The following is a 20,043-nucleotide window of genomic DNA, read 5'->3' on the forward strand; positions in this document are numbered from 1 at the left end:
CAAGGTCACGGGAGGCAAATGTAAGTTGAATTGGGAGCAAGTTTGCAAGTCAAAGTTGCACGATGGTCTTGGGATTCTAAACCTCGGAAAGTTTGCGACTGCTGTGAGGCTCCGTTGGTTGTGGTTTGACTGGCAGGACCCGACCAAGCTCTGGGTGGGCTTGGGCACTCCTTGCAACAAGCATGACCACAACATCTTCACGTCGGTCTCCAAGGTTCAGGACGGAGCATCCGTGCATCTCTTTGGGAGTCAGCTTGGCGGGATGGCATAAGACCCAAAGATATTGCTCCGAAAATCTATGAAATCTCCAACAAGAAGAATTGCTCGGTTCACAAGGCATTGTCTAATGCCTTCTGGATCTCTCAGGTGAAGGCAGCCTCGGTCGTCTCCCCTTGGCAAATCACCCAGTTTGTCACGCTTTGGGAAAGACTCACCCACTTCCACTTGAACCCGACCAGGCGGGACTCCATCAGCTCGAAGCTCACATATGACGGTCACTACTCAGCTTCCTCCGCATACGGGGATCAGTTCATGGTTTTGGTGGGCACGGAAATGAACCATTATGTGTGGAAAAACTGGTCCTCCCAAAGTGCAAATTATTTGCTTGGTTTGTTATTAACAATAGGATTTGGACGGCTGACAGACTGCATCATCGCAGATGGCCGAACTGCAACCTATCTCTGCTCTACCAACAAGTTCAGGAGACGATGGCCCACATTCTCTTCAAGTGTCCATACACTATTTGGATTTGGAACATGATCAAAACCTGGATGGCTCTTCACGATGTACTACCCAACGATTGAACGAATTTGCACTCTATTAAGGATTGGTGGAGTCAGAATGCCACTAAGAGGGCCCATTGTCTCCCTGATGATGCTCATCTCTTGGGAAATATGAAAAGAGCGCAATGCGAGAGTTTTTCGTAACATGACCGTTCCGGTTGGTGTGGTGGTCACCAAGATCAAGAAGTGCTTGCTTTGGAGCTTAATGGATGCGAAATATTTGTGTAATATAATGCCACGAAAGTGATGTATCTTATCTGACCTACGACCTCAACTCTTAACCTTCTTCCTTAATCAATGCAAATGGCAAATCTTTTTGCCTCGTTTCAAGAAAAAAGGCTCATCAGCCGCCACATCAAGATGCACGATAAATCAAGCAAAGAAACCTTAATCTCGGCAAGCCAACTACACAGGGTACACGCTCAAAATGAAGCATCCCTAGAACAGCCACAAGTGATGACCCTATAATCCCTCGGCATGGTCATGATCCTCTAGGGATGGAAAGCTGAAAAAAGATGTTGGCGCGTACACCTTTGGCCCTGTTTGGATCCATAGGCTAGAGTTAGTTTGAGCTAGTTGAGACTCAAATAGCACTAAAGTATCCAAACATGAGGGTTAGATTAGAGCTAGTTGCATCTAACCCACCTAAAAAAACTAGCCCACCTAAGAGGTGCTAATTGGAACTAGTTTTCATGGGGCCCACTAAAAAGTCATTTTTCTCTCTCTATCCACCAGGTAATGACTCACTAAAAAATCACTTTCCTCTCTCCATCAAGTACAACTATTATCAATCTAACCCTATCATCCAAACACCTCTTTGGCTAGAGTTAGTTTAAGGCTAGTCATGAGCTAGAAACTAACTCTAACCTCTAGCTAAGTTAGAGTATCCAAACAGGGCCTTTGCCAAACCAAACTGAAAGTACACCACATGAACACATCCCCAAACCAGCATCCACCGGACAAACCCCACCCCATCCCCCCTTCCAGAGAAACCCCACCCACAAACCACCCAAACTACAGCCAAGTACAAAAACTGAATTAATCATATCATAAGAGAAGGGAAACAACACCTCAACCAGAGTGAAGGAAGGCCAGATTGCCTAGGAGAGCAATGCAGAAGGCGGAGTGAATCACGGGGACCTGAACAGCAGGAATTCATCACCAGGCACCAGAGGACACCAACGCGGAAGGCGGCCAAAGTGGTGGCGCAAGCACTCGGCAAGCCACCGCCGCCAACACTCTCTAAAAAGACTTATATTTAAAAACGGGTAGTGTAGAAAGGAGTTCATCTATGTCGGCGTCGCTCGCGATTCATGAATCGGCGAGATCGGAGTGATAGGCCTTTTGGAACTTGGAATAGCAAAATAGGAAATTAAGGATTGTAAAGATCTTGTGCTAAAAAGATCATAGCGAACAGAAGGAAAGAACGATCTCTAGTCCCCTAGAATCGTGGGCTATACATACAGTAATTTTGTTTGAGTAGAGCGATTTGCATGCAAAACTACTTAGTTTGGCAGAGCCCGCTAGCTGCATGTGTTAACCAGATCCTTGGGTTACTTCGTATCGTACCTGGGTGGGGGCCCCTCGATTTGGGGGCCGGGGCGGCCGCCCCTCCTGTCCTCCCTCAGGGCCGACCCTGGAAGGGACAGGTGGGACAAACCCTCCCCACACGTGGCAGAAAGAAAACCATCCCTCTCCCAGCAACACAAAACCTCAATCGTGAACATGACACAGGAATAACCATAGGCACGCCACGTTGACATGGCAGTAGACCCAAAACGCGCACACCTGCCATCCTCTTCCCTACAAGTGTGCCCAACAACGCTAGGAAAAGCCCTCAACGCACCAGGGACAAGCATTTCCTGGGAGCTTATAAAGTTTTAGAAGGATACACGGGCCACTGTTAGCCGGGGGAACAACGTGAAGCATAACGATTGGGCATAGAAGCAACGAAGGCAATGACACATTGACAACTGACTAACATAAAATTTGGAGCTTGACATTACACCCAAACCATCAGAGACTGCTGTTCCTTTTCCGTGTGACCCTTTTTTCTACAGGTCTAGTGTTGTTCTGTTTGGCAAATCTTGACTCTGATATATAAAACAATAAAACTACAACATATGTTGTTTAACTCTATTGTTTCCTTCATATAACATCATCATGATTCCCGATTCAGCGAGACCAATGGTCATTCGCTTCTTCTTGACTTCAGAAAGAGAAATTATGACAATGATTTGCTGCATCGAGTCCGGTACCTGAAATATTTGGAAAGATTTTACAGTGAGTTTATCATATATTTGGAAAGATCTTACAGTGAGTTTATCATATACTCCTTCCGTCCTATGAGAGAGTACTAGTATACAATAAACCTGATCGTTGGGCTAAGATAAACAAATATCTATTTACGCTCCACCGAGGATCAGCTGCTTGGTAAAAAAATAACAACAGCAACAACAGTGCCTTTTAGTGTCATACAAGTTGGGAGTAGACTAGAGTTGAAACGCATATGATCTTGAAACCAACTCATAGTTTTGGCCCGCAGATAGCTAACTTCCACACACCTTTGTCATGACTAGTTCTTTGATATATCCTAGTCCTTTATATCTCTGTTAACAAACTCCTCTCATATCAAGTTTGGTCTACACAATCTTTCTTGACATTATCAGCACACTTTAACCATCTGATATGCAGCACACTTTAACCATCTGATATGCACCGGCGAGAGGCTTGCGTTGTATATGCCCAAGCCATTTCAAACGAGATTGGACAAGCTTCTAATCTTCTATTCAATCGGTGCTACCCCAACTCTATCACGTATATGCTCATTCCGGACCCGATCCATTCTTGTGTGGCTACATATCCATCTCAACATGTGCATCTCCGCTACACCTAACTGTTGGACATGTCGCTTTTAGCTGGCCAACATTCAATGACATACAACATCGTAGGTCGAATTGCAGCCCTACAAAACCTCCCTTTACACTCTCTTGTCAAAGAGGACGCCAGAAGCTTCGCACCACTTCATCCATCCAAATTTGATTCGATGCCTCTCATCTTCATCAATATCACCATCCTTCTGCAGCATTGACCCAAAATATCAAAAGGTGTCCTTCTGAGATACTACATGCCCACCAATGCTAACCTCCTCATGTCTAGTAGTATTGAAACCACACCTCATGTACTTAGTTTTAGTTCTACTAAGACTAAAACCTTTCAATTCCAAAGTCTGTGTCCACAGCTCTAAATTTCTATTAATCGCGATCCAACTATCATCAACTAGCGCCACATCATCCACAAAGAGCATACACCATGAGATATCTCCTTGTATATCCCTTGTGACGTCATAAATGGCCAAAGAAAAAGATAAGAGCTCAAAGCTAACCCTTGGTGCAGTCCTATTTTATGGAACGTCATCAGAGTCACTATCGCTTGCTCAAACACTTGTCACAACATTATTGTACATGTCTCTCATGAGGGTAATGTACTTTGTTGGGACTTTGTGTTTTTCTAAAGCCCACATGACATTCCATTTCATAGTATCTCCAAGTTAATGAACATCATATGCATGTCCTTCTTTTGCTCCTTGATCTCTCCATAAGTTGTCATACCAAGAAAATGGCTTCCGTGGTTGACCTAGCAGGCATGAAGTGGCTTCCATGGTTGACCTAGCAGGCATGAGGTGGCTTCCATGGTTGACCTAGCAGACATGAAGTGGCTTCCATGGTTGACCTAGCAGGCATGAAGTGGCTTCCATGGTTGACCTAGCAGGCATGAAACCAAACTGATTTTTGATATCACTTGTCATTCTTCTTAAGCGATGCTTAGGGGCTCTCCCATAGCTTCATTGCATGGCTCGTCAACTTAATTCCACGGTAACTAAATCCCCTTGTTCTTGAAGAGTGGTACCAATATACTCTGCCTCGCATCTTGTTTGCCTGATAAATGAGGTTGCAAAGTTTAATTGATCACATTATTGCCATTTCTCGAAGGCCTTTCCACACTCAATTGGGATACAATCAAAACTCATCGCCTTGCCCCCTTTCATCCTTTTTTCAAGCCACCTTGACCTCAGACTCCGGAATTCATCGCACAAAATGCCTACTGGTATCATCAAAGGAGTCGTCCAGCTCAAAAGTAGAGCTCTCACTCTCTCCATTTACTTCGTTCTTGATGCATTTGACTTGGTTGATATCCCTCTTCTTCTCTTGACTCTTGGCCATCTTATAGATATTCCTTTCGCCTTTCTTCCTGTTTAAATGCAGGTAGAGATCCTCGTATGCCCGACCACTTGCTTCACTTACGGCTCGTTTTGCAGTCTTCTTTACCACCATGTACTTCTCTATATTGTCAGCACTTCTATCCTGATGTAACCGTCTAAAACAGTCTTTCACCTCCTTAATAGCCTTCTCGATGTCATCGTTCCACCACCAGGTATCACTTCCCCTCGTCAACCCAAACTCCTAAAAGCCACCTTACTAACACAAATCGCAATCTTCATCCACATGTTGTTTGCATCACCTCCTTTCTCCTAAGGGCCCTCCTTGATAACCCTCCCCTTGAAAGTCTGAGCTGCCTCCCCCTCGATCGTGCATGATATACAAAAACATGGCATTTTGGTGATCATAGCAAAAAAACACAGTTTGGCATAAACAACACTCTTTCACCTTGCGCAAAGACATCACAATACCAGTTTGCATACATCCCCAACAGTTCTACCTTTTTTCTCGTTTCATATTTTGTAGTGACTTTTAACGATGTTTCATGAACAAGAATAGGAGCATGTATTATGTAACTACTTCACGTACAAAGAAAAATATAATTATCTATGTTTCCCCAATCCATCTGCTTCTTGATCCAGAATACATTGATCTACACTAGTTCTCCAAGAGTAAGTTCAAACAATGCAGGAGTATCTGCATTATAAGATATGGACAAATCCCATACATCTGTTGAAAAGAAGGGTTAAGAAAAAGGAAACACATATCATCCATTTTGTCGGCACATAAATTATGGCCAACTGCCATATTGGCACCAGAAATCAGCTAAGTTAACAGATAGGCTATCTCTTCCGACATTTCTTCCTCAAGCATAATCCTGGTAAATTCGAGGCAAAGAAGAAGAAAATGCATTTGTTCTATAGTTATAACATCAAACAATGCAATCATATTAAAGACAAGTGTCATGTCATCTAGTGAGAGAGTCATTGAGCACCGCTTATGAAGAATGACAAGCGTGATCAAAAATCAGTTTGGTTTCATGCCTGGGAGGCCAATCATGGAAGCCATTTTCTTGGTACGACAACTTATGGAGAGATATAGGGAGCAAAAGAAGGACCTGCATATGGTCTTCATTGACTTTGAGAAGGCCTATGATAAGATACCGCGGAATGTTATGTGGTGGGCCTTGGAGAAACACAAGGTCCCAGCAAAGTAGATTACCCTCATCAAGGACATGTACGATAATGTTGTGACAAGTGTTCGAACAAGTGATGGCAACTTCCCAATTAAGATAGGACTGCATCAGGGGTCAGCTTTGAGCCCTTATCTTTTTGCCTTGGTGATAGATGAGGTTACAAGGGATATACAAGGAGATATCCCATGGTGTATGCTCTTTACAGACGATGTGGTGCTAATCGATGATAGTTGGAGGTGTATGCTCTTTACGGACGATGTGGTGCTAATCGATGATAGTTGGAGGGGTCAACTTGAAGACAAACCTTGGAATCGAAAGGTTTGAGACTTAGTAGGAGTGTAGGACTAAAACCGAGTACATGAGATGCACTTTCAGTACTACTAGGCACGAGGAGGAGGAGGATGTTAGCCTTGATGGGCAGGTGGTGCCTCAAAAGGATACCTTTCGATATTTGGGGTCAATGTTGCAGAAGGATGGGGATATCAATGAAGATGTGAACCATCGAATTAAAGTTGGATGGATGAAGTGGCGCCAAGCTTCTGGCATTCTCTGTGACAAGAGAGTGCCACAAAAACTAAAAGGCAAGTTCTATAGGACGGCAGTTCGACCCGCAATGTTGTATGGCGTTGAGTGTTGGCCGACTAAAAGACGACATGTGCAACAGTTAAGTGTGGCGGAGATGCGCATGTTGAGATGGATGTGTGCCCACACAAGGAAGGATCGCACCCGGAATGATGATATACGAGATGGAGTTGGGGTAGCGCCGATTGAAGAGAAGTTTGTCCAACATCGTCTGAGATGGTTTGGGCATACTGAGCGCAGGCCTCCACAAGCCCCAGTGCACAGCGGACGGCTAACGTGTGTTGATAATGTCAAAAGAGGCCGGGGTAGACCAAACTTGACATGGGAAGAGTCTGTAAAGAGAGATTGAAAGGATTGGAGCGTCACCAAAGAACTAGCCATGGATAGGGGTGCGTGGAAACTTGCTATCCATGTGCCACAAGCATGAGTTTGTCGCGAGATCTTATGGGTTTCACCTCTAGCCTACCCCAACTTGTTTGGGACTAAAGGCTTTGTTGTTGTTGTTGTTGTTGTTGTTGACGCGTCATCTAGTGAGACTAGTGATATGCTTAACAGCAATACTAATAAAGATGAGTGTCACGTCATCACTAGGATCAACTCTAGAACTGAACCAATATTATCCTATTGTTTAGTTGGGGAAATCTAGGCTTCTCGCTCCGTTGAACAATACTGAAGTTCCAAAAATTAAAACGAGGAAGAATACTATGGTGATCAAGAATGAGGTGTTTGTGGTAATTGCCACATAATAGCTTTTTCTTATGGTCCTTGTAAAGACAAGTAACATGTCACCTTTATGAGGCAGGCGACATAAGCCAAACTGGATGCGTATCATGAGGTATCTGGTTTCATCTAGCGCGCGAATACAAGACATGTACAACACTTTAGTAAATACTGATAACTATAATCAGTTCTCAGAAAATCACACCACTATCATTTCCGTTGCATTCTTGGGCAACATTTAGGCTTCGCTCAAATTTGCATGATGCCAACATTTCAAATGAATGAAGGTTTGACAGCCAACACAATATAGTACTCCTAGTTTTCATGTTTCCAACTTCTGAATGATAAAAAGATGCCGTTTAGCTTCACCAAAATGTAACACTGATTTCAAGATGATTAGCTCAAAACATAAATCTATTGTCAAGTAGAAACATATAAAGATAGCCAGCATTTTACTGCCGTTAAAATGAAAAACCGAGATTGTACCAGGCAAGGAAGACAACCTTCAAGCTATGGTGCTGCCTCCTATGACTCCTTGCTGCTCCGGAAGTCACGCTTGAGCTCGGTGACCCTCTTCATGCACCCCGCCTTTGTCTTCCCAGGCACTGCTGAAGCCACCTTCTCCCACCTCATTGTCGTGTCCTTAGGGAACTCCTTCAGCGCGTTCAGCAGAGCACGGTCCTCGCCGGCACTCCAACTACCGTCCCCTCCTCCAGCATTGCCACCTGTGTCAGCGTCAGCTGTCCCGGCCCTTGGGTCCAGCGGCTTTCGCTTGCGCAGGAACTGCTCGAACGAGCCACCAGCCGCCGTGGCGCCGCCCGACTTTGCTGCGCGGATGACGCTCTCCGGTGTGCGGCGGCCGCCGAACACTGCGGCGATCTTCTCCCAGCGCTGGGGCTCTCCTGCAGGGTGCTTCAGCATCTGCCGCCGGAGAAGCTCCATTTCTTGGTCGGTCCACTCGCCAACCTCCTCCTCCCTCTCCCCGGCGTCAGGAACAGCGGTCCCCGCACGCATCGCCTCCTGCCGCCGTGGAGGCGGCTGGACGGGAGGAGCGACCGGATCTGACGACTTTGGGGGCGGCGGGGCGGCGTTCTGGCGGCGACCCCGGCGGGAGGGGGCGGTGGGGTCCGGGGTGGGCTCCTGGGACGGTTCCTGGTCGGGGAGGAGGCTGCCGCGTCCGACGGAGATGTCGCCGCCGGTGGCGGACGATGGCGCGAAGGGAGCGAGGAGCAGCGAGGATGCGATCCAAAAGAGAATGGAGGCGAAGACCTGGTAGGTCGAGTCGAGAGAGTAGGCTGCGGCGAGGAGGAGCACGGCTGCAGCGGAGCAGGCGGCGACGTGGGGGAGAGAGCGGGACGCGAGATTCGCATTGCGGGGAGAGGAATTGGCGGCGTCATCGGCGCGAGAGTGGACGACGCGCGCGCGCGGCTGGGAGTCCCAGTCGTCGTCGATGAACTCCATAGCCGGCGGCGGCGAGGTTGAGGCCCGCCGAAGGCGGAGCCGCGGAGGGAAGAGGCGAGATTCGGAGTTTCAGAGCATCTGCTACTCCACAAGACCAAAACCCCCAATTTCCTCACTAAGATCAACAGCCTTTGCGTACGACTGCTAAAAACTGAAAATACAGCAACTTGGCCAAAAATATTGCTCCAACAACCTTTATATAAGTGGTCCTTTCATAAATTATTTTACAAAGCTTGTTATATTTACACCCACACTTGGTATATTTGTAAAATGTAGAGGCATTTGCTATAATTTTTAACAGCCCATTTTTTGTGGTCCCCTACATCTTTTGTTCCATTGATAAGTGGACCCCACCACCCCCTAGATTCTTGTTGCCCTGAGATTGGCACAGGTCCCCACGTATCATTGAGAGGCTTCCTAAATTTTATAACAATGTTGTTGGAGCAAAAAAACTGTTAGGGTTGCTAAATCTTTTCTTTCCTCTTGCTATATCAATTTTTACCAAGTCAGAATAGCAATGATGTTGGAGAAGAGCATCTCCAACAGCCTTTGTATATTTGTATTCACTTGCTATTTTACAAATCTTGGTCAAAAATCCTTCTTCAACAGTCTTTGTATAAGTGGTCTCCCATCAATTTTTACAAAGTTTGTTATATTTGCATCCACACATTGCATATTTGCCAAGCCAAATGTCACTTTGTAAATTTTTAGCAAGCCTCACTTTATCTCAATGACAGATGGGCCCGTGTACTAGTGTATGTTGCGTGTGCGCTATGTGTGTGCGTGTGTGTACGTGTACGTGTGTGTGATGCATGTGTACGTGTATGTAGGTGTGTGTGCGTGTGTGATGCATGTGTACGTGTATGTAGGTGTGTGTGCGTGTGTGTTGCATGTATACGTGTGTGTGTTGCATGTGTGTAAGTGTACGCGTATGTGCATGTGTACGTGGACGCGAGATGTGCTAGTATACATATACATGTACGTATGCTAATGTGCAATGTGTCTATGACAAACTGTCCCCACATGTCATTGTGTGTTTTTTGCAAATATAGCAATCCAATATAGAAATGCTACCAAAGCAAAAAAAAACATGTTGGCTTTGTAAACTTTCTCTCTCCTCTTGCTATAACAAGTTTTTAGTAAACCAATATACAAAGGTTGTTGGAGGTGCTTTCCACTAGGTAGTAAACTGGGCATCGATGTCCTGATAAATTTCTTTGGCATCGGTCTCACATCGTGTAGGTGTAGCCCGTAAAAAAATGAGACTCATACATACATAAAAAATCGAGGAAGCCAACCTCGAGTCATCCTTCGCGCGAGTTCCTCTCGTCCACCTACAGAAAAATCCCCTTTCTCCTCAGATCTATCTCCTTCCTCACCTCCTCGTCCCGATCCAGTGTGGATCTCTTTTTTCACCTCCTCACCTCCAGGCTACGTATTGGTCGGCCCAAGGTCTCGACAGATCCGAGGAGCGAGGAGAAGAATCTGGCGATATCCGCCGAGGCATCGCGGGGAGTGGAGGTGTTGTGCCGTGGCGGACAGATGATCTGAGGCGGCACAGTGAGCGGGCTGATGTGCAGTGAGGGGTGGCTGGCCGATGCTGCAGCAAGCGCTGCCGTCCGGACTGGTGGACGGCCGGCCGCTGTTGTTAAGGATGCGTGGACAGTCGGGCAGACGTTGCTGCTACACGAGCAGGTACGCAACTGGAAGCATCATAGGTGAGGATGCGTGGTGTTTACATGCCGGATACAAAGAAGAAAAAAAGGCTTACAATATTTAGTTAGGAGATAGTAATGTTCAGTCTATGAATTGGGTAATAGAAATATGCATGGTGTTGAGTCTATTCATGGTGTGCCCTTGTTCAGTTAGGAGATAGCAATATTCAGTGATTAATGTTCACCATTGCACTATGCGGCAACAAGAAATAAATGTTCACCATTGCACTATGCGGCAACAAGAAATATTTGGCATAGCACTTGTAGGTGTGCCTCTCATCTTGCATTGCACAACTGTTTTCTTTTGCTCTTTCGTTGCATATTGGTTGTACTCGGTTGCGACTTCCTTCCAATAGGTCTCTGTCCTTTTGGAGTTTCCATCAATCGGATCATATGAATTGTGCACCCAAGCTGCTATGAGTAATTCATCCTCGCGCTTACTCCAGTTCTTGCCTTTTCCCTTTTCTTGAATCTCATCAGGACTACTATCATTGTCATCTTGATTGTTGGCAGCCAGATCTTCATCCACTTGATATGCTGGTGACATGGGAGAACTTATTCCAACTCGACTATTCTCATCTCCTCTTGAACTAGTGCCTCTTGCAGATCCAAGAGAAGGCATGCATCCAACAGGAGAATGAGGACTGCTACTTGAGCCTGCTCCAATTGCTCCTAGAGGGTACTTCCCCATGTTACCTTGGAAGGAAACACCATGGTAGTCTGAAGATATGGATGGAACTTGCTGGTAACCTCCTTGGGCATATAAATTTGCTTGGTGTGGGTGTTGATGTTGGAAAGTAGGAATAAGTTGTGTGGGTGGATATTTTGTATGTGGATGATGTTGGGGAACGTCGCATGGGAAACAAAAAATTTCCTACGCGCACGAAGTCCTATCATGGTGATGTCCATCTACGAGAGGGGATTTCTGATCTACGTACCCATGTAGATCGCACAGCAGAAGCGTTAAGAAACGCGGTTGATGTAGTGGAACGTCCTCACGTCCCTCGATCCGCCCCGCGAACCGTCCCGCGATCCGTCCCACGATCCGCTCCGATCTAGTGCCGAACGGACGGCACCTGCGCGTTCAGCACACGTACAGCTCGACGATGATCTCGGCCTTCTTGATCCAGCAAGAGAGACGGAGAGGTAGATGAGTTCTCCGGCAGCGTGACGGCGCTCCGGAGGTTGGTGATGATCTAATCTCAGCAGGGCTCCGCCCGAGCTCCGCAGAAACGCGATCTAGAGGAAAAACCGTGGAGGTATGTGGTCGGGCTGCCGTGGCAAAAGTTGTCTCAAATCAGCCCTGATACCTCAGTATATATAGGAGGGAGGGGGAGGGAAGAGGCAGCCTCAAACCCTCAAGGTTTGGCCGAAATTGGAGGTGGAGGAGTCCTACTCCAATCCTACTTGGAGTAGGATTCCACCTTTCACTTGGAAACTCTTTCCACCTTGTGTTTTTTCCTTCTCAAACCTTATGGGCCTTAGTGGGACCTTATTCCAGCCCACCAGGAACTGGTTTATCTCTTCCCATAGCCCATGAGACCCCTTGGGGCGTGACACCCCTCCCGATGGTCCCCGGCACCCCTCCCGGCACTCCCGGTACACTACCGATGAGCCCGAAACTTTTCCGGTGACCAAAACAGGACTTCCTATATATCAATCTTTACCTCTAGACCATGCCGGAGCTCCTCGTGACGTCTTGGATCTCATCCGGGACTCCGAACAACATTCGGTAACCAACCATATAACTCAAATACGCATAAAACAACGTCGAACCTTAAGTGTGCAGACCCTACGGGTTCGAGAAATATGTAGACATGACCCGAGTGACTCCTCGGTCAATATCCAATAGCGGGACCTGGATGCCCATATTGGATCCTACATATTCTACGAAGATCTTATCGTTTGAACCTCAGTGCCAAGGATTCATATAATCCCGTATGTCATTCCCTTTGTCCTTCGGTATGTTACTTGCCCGAGATTCGATCGTCAGTATCCGCATACCTATTTCAATCTCGTTTACCGGCAAGTCTCTTTACTCGTTCCGTAATACAAGATCCCGCAACTTACACTAAGTCACATTGCTTGCAAGGCTTGTGTGTGATGTTGTATTACCGAGTGGGCCCCGAGATACCTCTCCGTCACACGGAGTGACAAATCCCAGTCTCGATCCATACTAACTCAACGAACACCTTCGGAGATACCTGTAGAGCATCTTTATAGTCACCCAGTTACGTTGCGACATTTGATACACACAAAGCATTCCTCCGGTATCAGTGAGTTATATGATCTCATGGTCATAGGAACAAATACTTGACAAGCAGAAAACAGTAGCAACAAAATGACACGATCAACATGCTACGTCTATTAGTTTGGGTCTAGTCCATCACATGATTCTCCTAATGATGTGATCCCGTTATCAAGTGACAACACTTGCCTATGGTCAGGAAACCTTGACCATCTTTGATCAACGAGCTAGTCAACTAGAGGCTTACTAGGGACAGTGTTTTGTCTATGTATCCACACATGCACTATGTTTCCAATCAATACAATTATAGCATGGATAATAAACGATTATCATGAACAAAGAAATATAATAATAACTAATTTATTATTGCCTCTAGGGCATATTTCCAACAGTCTCCCACTTGCACTAGAGTCAATAATCTAGTTCACGTCACCATGTGATTCCAACGAATCCAACACCCATATAGTTACGGGGTCTGATCACGTCTTGCTCGTGAGAGAGGTTTTAGTCAACGGTTCTGAAACTTTCAGATCCATGTGTTCTTTACAAATCTTTATGTCATCTTATAGATGCTGCTACTATGTGCTATTCGGAAATACTCCAAATATCTACTCTACTATACGAATCCGTTTCACTACTCATAGTTATTCGGATTAGTGTCAAAGCTTGCATCGACATAACCCTTTACGACGAACTCTTTAACCACCTCCATAATCGAGAAAAATTCCTTAGTCCATCAGTTACTAAGGATAAATTTTGACCGCTGCTAGTGATTCAATCATGGATCACTCTCTGTACCTCTCAACAGACTTTGAGTCAAGGCACACATCAGGTGCGGTACCCAGCATGGCATACTTCAGATTCTACGGCCAAGGCATAGAAGACGACCTTCGTCTATTCTCTTTATTCTGCCGGGGTCGGGTTTTGAGTCTTACTCAAATTCACACCTTACAACACAGTCAAGAACTCCTTCTTTGCTGATCTATTTTGAATTCCTTCAAAAACTTGTCAAGGCATGCATCTTGTTGAAACTTCTATTAAGCGTTTTGATCTATCTCCATAGATCTTGATGCTCAACGTTCAAGTAGCTCAATCCAGGTATTCCTTTGAAAAACTCCTTTCAAACAACCTTTTATGCTTCACAGAAATTCTACATTACTTCTGATCAACAATATGTCAACCACATATACTTATCAGAAATTCTATAGTGCTCCCACTCACTTCTTTGGAAATACAAGTTTCTCATAAACCTTTTACAAACCCAAAATCTTTGATCATCTCATCAAAGTGTATATTCCAACTCCGAGATGCTTGCACCAGTCCATTGAAGGATCGCTGGAGCTTGCATACTTGCTAGTATCTTTAGGATCGACAAAACCTCCTGGTTGTATCACATACAATGTTTGCTCAAGGAAACCGTCTAGGAAACAATGTTTTGACATCCTATGTGCAATATTTCATAAATAATGCAGCAACTACTAACATAATTCTAACAGACTTTCAGCATCGCTACGAGTGAGAAAGTCTCATCATAGTCAACTATTTGATCTTGTCGGAAACATCTTTGCGACAAGTCGAGCTTTTCTTAATAGTGACTTATCACCATCATCGTCTGTCTTCCTTTTAAAGATCCATCTTTACTCAATAGTCCTATGACCATCAGGTAGTTCTTCCAATGTCTACACTTTGTTTTCATACATGGATCCTTTCTCGGTTTTCATGGCTTCGAGCCATTTGTCGGAATCCGGGCCCACCATTGCTTTGTCCATAACTCGTAGGTTCATTGTTGCTCAACAACATGACCTCCAAGACAGGGTTACCGTACCACTCTGTAGTAGTACGCGACCTTGTCAACCTACGAGGCTTGTAGTAACTTGATCCGATGCTCGATGATCACCATCATCAGCTTTCACTTCAATTGGTGTAGGCGCCACAGGAACAACTTCCCGCGCCCTGCTACACACTGGTTGAAGTGATGGTTCAATAACCTCATTAAGTTCTACCACCCTCCCACTCAATTCTTTCGAGAGAAACCTTTCCTCGAGAAAGGATCCGTTTCTAGAAACAAACACTTTGCTTTCGGATCTGAGATAGGAGATGTATCCAACTGTTTTGGATATCCTATGAAGATGCATTTATCCGCTTTGGGTTTGAGCTTATTCGACTGAAACCTTTTCACACAAGTGTCGAAGCCCCAAACTTTCAAGAAACGACAGTTTAGATTTCTCCAAACCTCACTCTATACTGTGTCATCTCAACGGAAATACGCGGTGCCCTATTTAAAGTGAATGCGGTTGTCTCTAATGCATAACCCATAAACGATAGTGGTAATTCGATAAGAGACATCATAGCATGCAGCATACCAAATAGTGTGTGGCTATGACGTTCAGACACATCATCACACTATGATGTTCAAGGTGGCATGAACTGCGAAACAATTTCCACATTGTCTTAACTACGTACCAAAACTCGTAACTCGGATATTCATTTCTATGATCAAATCGTAGACAGTTTATCCTCTTGTTACGACGAACTTCACTCCTGAAACAGAATTGAACTTTTCAATATTTCAGACTTGTGATTCATTAAGTAAATACTCTTGTATCTACTCAAATCGTCATTGAAGTAAGAACATAATGATATCCACTGCGTGCCTCAGCACCCATTGGACTGCATACATCAAAATGTATCACTTCCAACAAGTTACTATCTTGTTTCATCTCAATGAAAACAAGGCCTTGCTCATGTGGTATGATTTGCATGTCACTAGTGATTCAAAATTAAGTGAGTATAAAGATCCATCAGCATGGAGCCTCTTCATGCAATTTATACCAACATGACTCAAGCGGCAGTGCCACAAGTAAGTGGTACTATCATCATTACCTCGTATCTTTTGGCACCAATATCATGAACATGTGTAACACTACGATCGAGATTCAATAAATCATTGAAGGTGATTATTCAAGCAAATAGAGTAACCATTATTCTCTTTAAATGAATAATCGTATTGCAATAAACACGATCCAATCATGTTCATGCTTAACGCAAGCACCAAATAACAATTATTTAGGTTTAACACCAATCCCGATGGTAGAGGGAGTGTGCGACGTTTGATCATATCAACCTTGGAAACACTTCCAACACGTATCGTCACCTCGGCCTTAGCTAGTCTCCGTTTATGCCGTAGCTATCATTTCGTGTTACTAATCACTTAGCAATCGAACCAGTATCCAATACCCTCATGCTACTAGGAGTACTAGTAAATTACACATCAACATCATGTATATCAAATATACTTCTTTCGACTTTTGCCAGCCTTCTTATCTACCAAGTATCTAGAGTTGCTCCGCCTCAGTGACTGTTCCCCTCATTACAGAAGCACTTAGTCTCGGGTTTGGGTTTAATCTTGGGTCTCTTCATTAGTGCAACAACTGTTTTGCCGTTTCACGAAGTATCCCTTCTAGCCCTTGCCTTTCTTGAAACTTAGTGGTTTTACAAACCATCAACTATTGATGCTCCTTCTTGATTTCTACTTTCGCAGTGTCAAACATCGCGAATCGCTCAAGGATCATTGTATCTATCCTTGATATGTTATAGTTCATCACGAAGCTCTCACGGCTTGGTGGCAGCGACTTTGGAGAACTATCACTATCTCATCTGGAAGATTAACTCCCACTTGATTCAAGCGATTGTCGTACTCAGACAATCTGAGCACATGCTCAACGATTGAGCTTTTCTCCTTTACTTTGTGGACAAATAATCTTGTTAGAGGTCTCATACCTCTTAACAAGGGCACAAGCATGAAATCACAATTTCATCTCTTTAGAACATCTCTTATGTTCCGTGACGTTTCAAAACGTCTTCGGCGCCTTGCTTCTAAGCCATTAAGTATTTTGTACTGAACTATCGTGTAGTCATCAGAAACGTGTATGTCGGATGTTAACAACATCTACAGACGATGCTCGAGGTGCAGCACACCGAGTGGTGCATTAAGGACATAAGCCTTCTGCGCAGCAATGAGGACAATCCTTGGTTTTACAGACTCAGTCTGCAAAGTTTGCTACTATCAACTTTCAACTAAATTCTCTCTAGGAACATATAAAAACAGTAGAGCTATAGCGCAAGCTACATCGTAATTCGCAAAGACCATTAGACTATGTTCATGACAATTAGTTCAATTAATCATATTACTTAAGAACTGACACTCAAAAAGTACATCTCTCTAGTCATTTGAGTGGTACATGATCCAAATCCACTATCTCCAGTCCGATCATCACGTGAGTCGAGAATAGTTTCAGTGGTAAGCATCTCTATGCTAATCATATCAATTATACGATTCATGCTCGACCTTTCGGTCTCATGTGTTCCGAGGCCATGTCTGCACATGCTAGGCTCGTCAAGCTTAACCCGAGTGTTCCGCGTGTGCAATTGTTTTGCACCCGTTGTATGTGAACGTTGAGTCTATCACACCCGATCATCACGTGGTGTCTCGAAACGAAGAACTGTCGCAACGGTGCACAGTCGGGGAGAACACAATTTCATCTTGAAATTTTAGTGAGAGATCACCTCATAATGCTACCATCGTGCATAAAGGATTAACATCACATGCAATTCATAAGTGACATGATATGGCCATCATCATGTGCTTCTTGATCTCCATCACAAGGCACCGGCACGATCTTCTTGTCACCGGCGTCACACCATGATCTCCATCAATGTGTCGCCATTGGGGTTGTCGTGTTACTCATGCTATTATTACTAAAGCTACGTCCTAGCAATATAGTAAACGCATCTGCAAGCACAAACGTTAGTTTAAAGACAACCCTATGGCTCCTGCCGGTTGTCGTACCATCGACGTGCAAGTCGATATTAACTATTACAACATGATCATCTCATACATCCAATATATCACATCACATCGTTGGCCATATCACATCACAAGCATACCCTGCAAAAACAAGTTAGACGTCCTCTAATTGTTGTTGCATGTTTTACGTGGTGACCATGGGTATCTAGTAGGATCGCATCTTACTTACGCAAACACCACAACGGAGATATATGAATTGCTATTTAACCTCATCCAAGGACCACCTCGGTCAAATCTGATTCAACTAAAGTTGGAGAAACCGACACTCACCGGTCATGTTTGAGCAACGGAGTTACTCGTAGCGATGAAACCAGTCTCTCGTAAGCGTACGAGTAATGTCGGTCCGAGCCGCTTCGATCCAACAATACCGCGGAATCAAGAAAAGACTAAGGAGGGCAGCAAAACGCACATCACCGCCCACAAAAACTTTTGTGTTCTACTCGAGAAGACATCTACACATGAACCTAGCTCATGATGCCACTGTTGGGGAACGTCGCATGGGAAACAAAAAATTTCCTACGCGCACGAAGTCCTATCATTGTGATGTCCATCTACGAGAGGGGATTTCTAATCTACGTACCCTTGTAGATCGCACAGCAGAAGCGTTAAGAAACACGGTTGATGTAGTGGAACGTCCTCACGTCCCTCGATCCGCCCCGCGAACCATCCCACGAACCGTCCCGCGATCCGTCCCACGATCCGCTCCGATCTAGTGCCGAACGGACGGCACCTGCGCGTTCAGCACACGTACAGCTCGACGATGATCTCGGCCTTCTTGATCCAGCAAGAGAGACGTAGAGGTAGATGAGTTCTCCGGCAGCATGACGGCGCTCCGGAGGTTGGTGGTGATCTAATCTCAGCAGGGCTCCGCCCGAGCTCCGCAGAAACGCGATCTAGAGGAAAAACCGTGGAGGTATGTCGTCGGGCTGCCGTGGCAAAAGTTGTCTCAAATCAGCCCTAATACCTCAGTATAAATAGGAGGGAGGGGGAGGGAAGAGGCAGCCTCAAACTCTCAAGGTTTGGCCGAAATTGGAGGTGGAGGAGTCCTACTCCAATCCTACTTGGAGTAGGATTCCACCTTCCCACTTGGAAACTCTTTCCACCTTGTGTTTTTTCCTTCTCAAACCTTATGGGCCTTAGTGGGAACTTATTCCAGCCCACTAGGGGCTGGTTTATCTCTTCCCATAGCCCATGAGACCCCTTGGGGCGTGACACCCCTCCCGATGGTCCCCGGCACCCCTCCCGGCACTCCCGGTACACTACCGATGAGCCCGAAACTTTTCCGGTGACCAAAACAGGACTTCCTATATATCAATCTTTACCTCCGGACCATTCCAGAGCTCCTCGTGACGTCTTGGATCTCATCCGGGACTCCGAACAACATTCGGTAACCAACCATATAACTCAAATACGCATAAAACAACGTCGAACCTTAAGTGTGCAGACCATGCGGGTTCGAGAACTATGTAGACATGACCCGAGTGACTCGGTCAATATCCAATAGCGGGACCTGGATGCCCATATTGGATCCTACATATTCTACAAAGATCTTATTGTTTGAACCTCAGTGCCAAGGATTCATATAATCCCGTATGTCATTCCCTTTGTCCTTCGGTATGTTACTTGCCCGAGATTCGATCGTCACTATCCGCATACCTATTTCAATCTCGTTTACCGGCAAGTCTCTTTACTCGTTCCGTAATACAAGATCCCGCAACTTACACTAAGTCACACTGCTTGCAAGGCTTGTGTGTGATGTTGTATTACCGAGTGGGCCCCGAGATACCTCTCCGTCACACGGAGTGACAAATCCCAGTCTCGATCCATACTAACTCAACGAACACCTTCGGAGATACCTGTAGAGCATCTTTATAGTCACCCAGTTACGTTGCGATGTTTGATACACACAAAGCATTCCTCCGGTATCAGTGAGTTATATGATCTCATGGTCATAGGAACAAATACTTGACACGTAGAAAACAGTAGCAACAAAATGACACGATCAACATGCTACGTCTATTAGTTTGGGTCTAGTCCATCACATGATTCTCCTAATGATGTGATCCCGTTATCAAGTGACAACACTTGCCTATGGTCAGGAAACCTTGACCATCTTTGATCAACGAGCTAGTCAACTAGAGGCTTACTAGGGACAGTGATTTGTCTATGTATCCACACATGCACTATGTTTCCAATCAATACAATTATAGCATGGATAATAAACGATTATCATGAACAAAGAAATATAATAAT

The 20,043-nt window shown here is 45.1% G+C and overlaps 1 protein-coding gene across 2 annotated transcripts; it reads right to left on the bottom strand.

The window, feature by feature from the left end:
* Positions 1-2,741: 2,741 nt before the first annotated feature.
* On the bottom strand, positions 2,742-9,123 carry LOC123408317 (transcription factor MAMYB). 2 transcript variants are annotated; one of them, XM_045101445.1, is made up of 2 exons: positions 8,003-9,123; positions 2,742-3,040 (listed from the first exon to the last, which is right to left on the bottom strand). In XM_045101445.1, exon 1 carries the CDS (start codon positions 8,958-8,960, stop codon positions 8,025-8,027), a length of 936 nt encoding a protein of 311 aa, XP_044957380.1. In that variant the 5' UTR covers positions 8,961-9,123; the 3' UTR covers positions 2,742-3,040; positions 8,003-8,024. The 2 variants fall into 2 exon arrangements, with proteins under 2 accessions (XP_044957380.1, XP_044957382.1); XM_045101447.1 differs by having other exon boundaries at positions 7,986-9,123.
* Between the last annotated feature and the right edge of the window lie 10,920 nt (positions 9,124-20,043).

This window comes from Hordeum vulgare, chromosome 7H, assembly GCF_904849725.1.
Source record: "Hordeum vulgare subsp. vulgare chromosome 7H, MorexV3_pseudomolecules_assembly, whole genome shotgun sequence".
Classification (NCBI taxonomy): domain Eukaryota; kingdom Viridiplantae; phylum Streptophyta; class Magnoliopsida; order Poales; family Poaceae; genus Hordeum; species Hordeum vulgare.

Excerpts from the sequence above, each read along its gene's own strand:
- LOC123408317 (XM_045101445.1), bottom strand. The coding sequence starts at position 8,960 with ATGGAGTTCATCGACGACGACTGGGACTCCCAGCCGCGCGCGCGCGTC.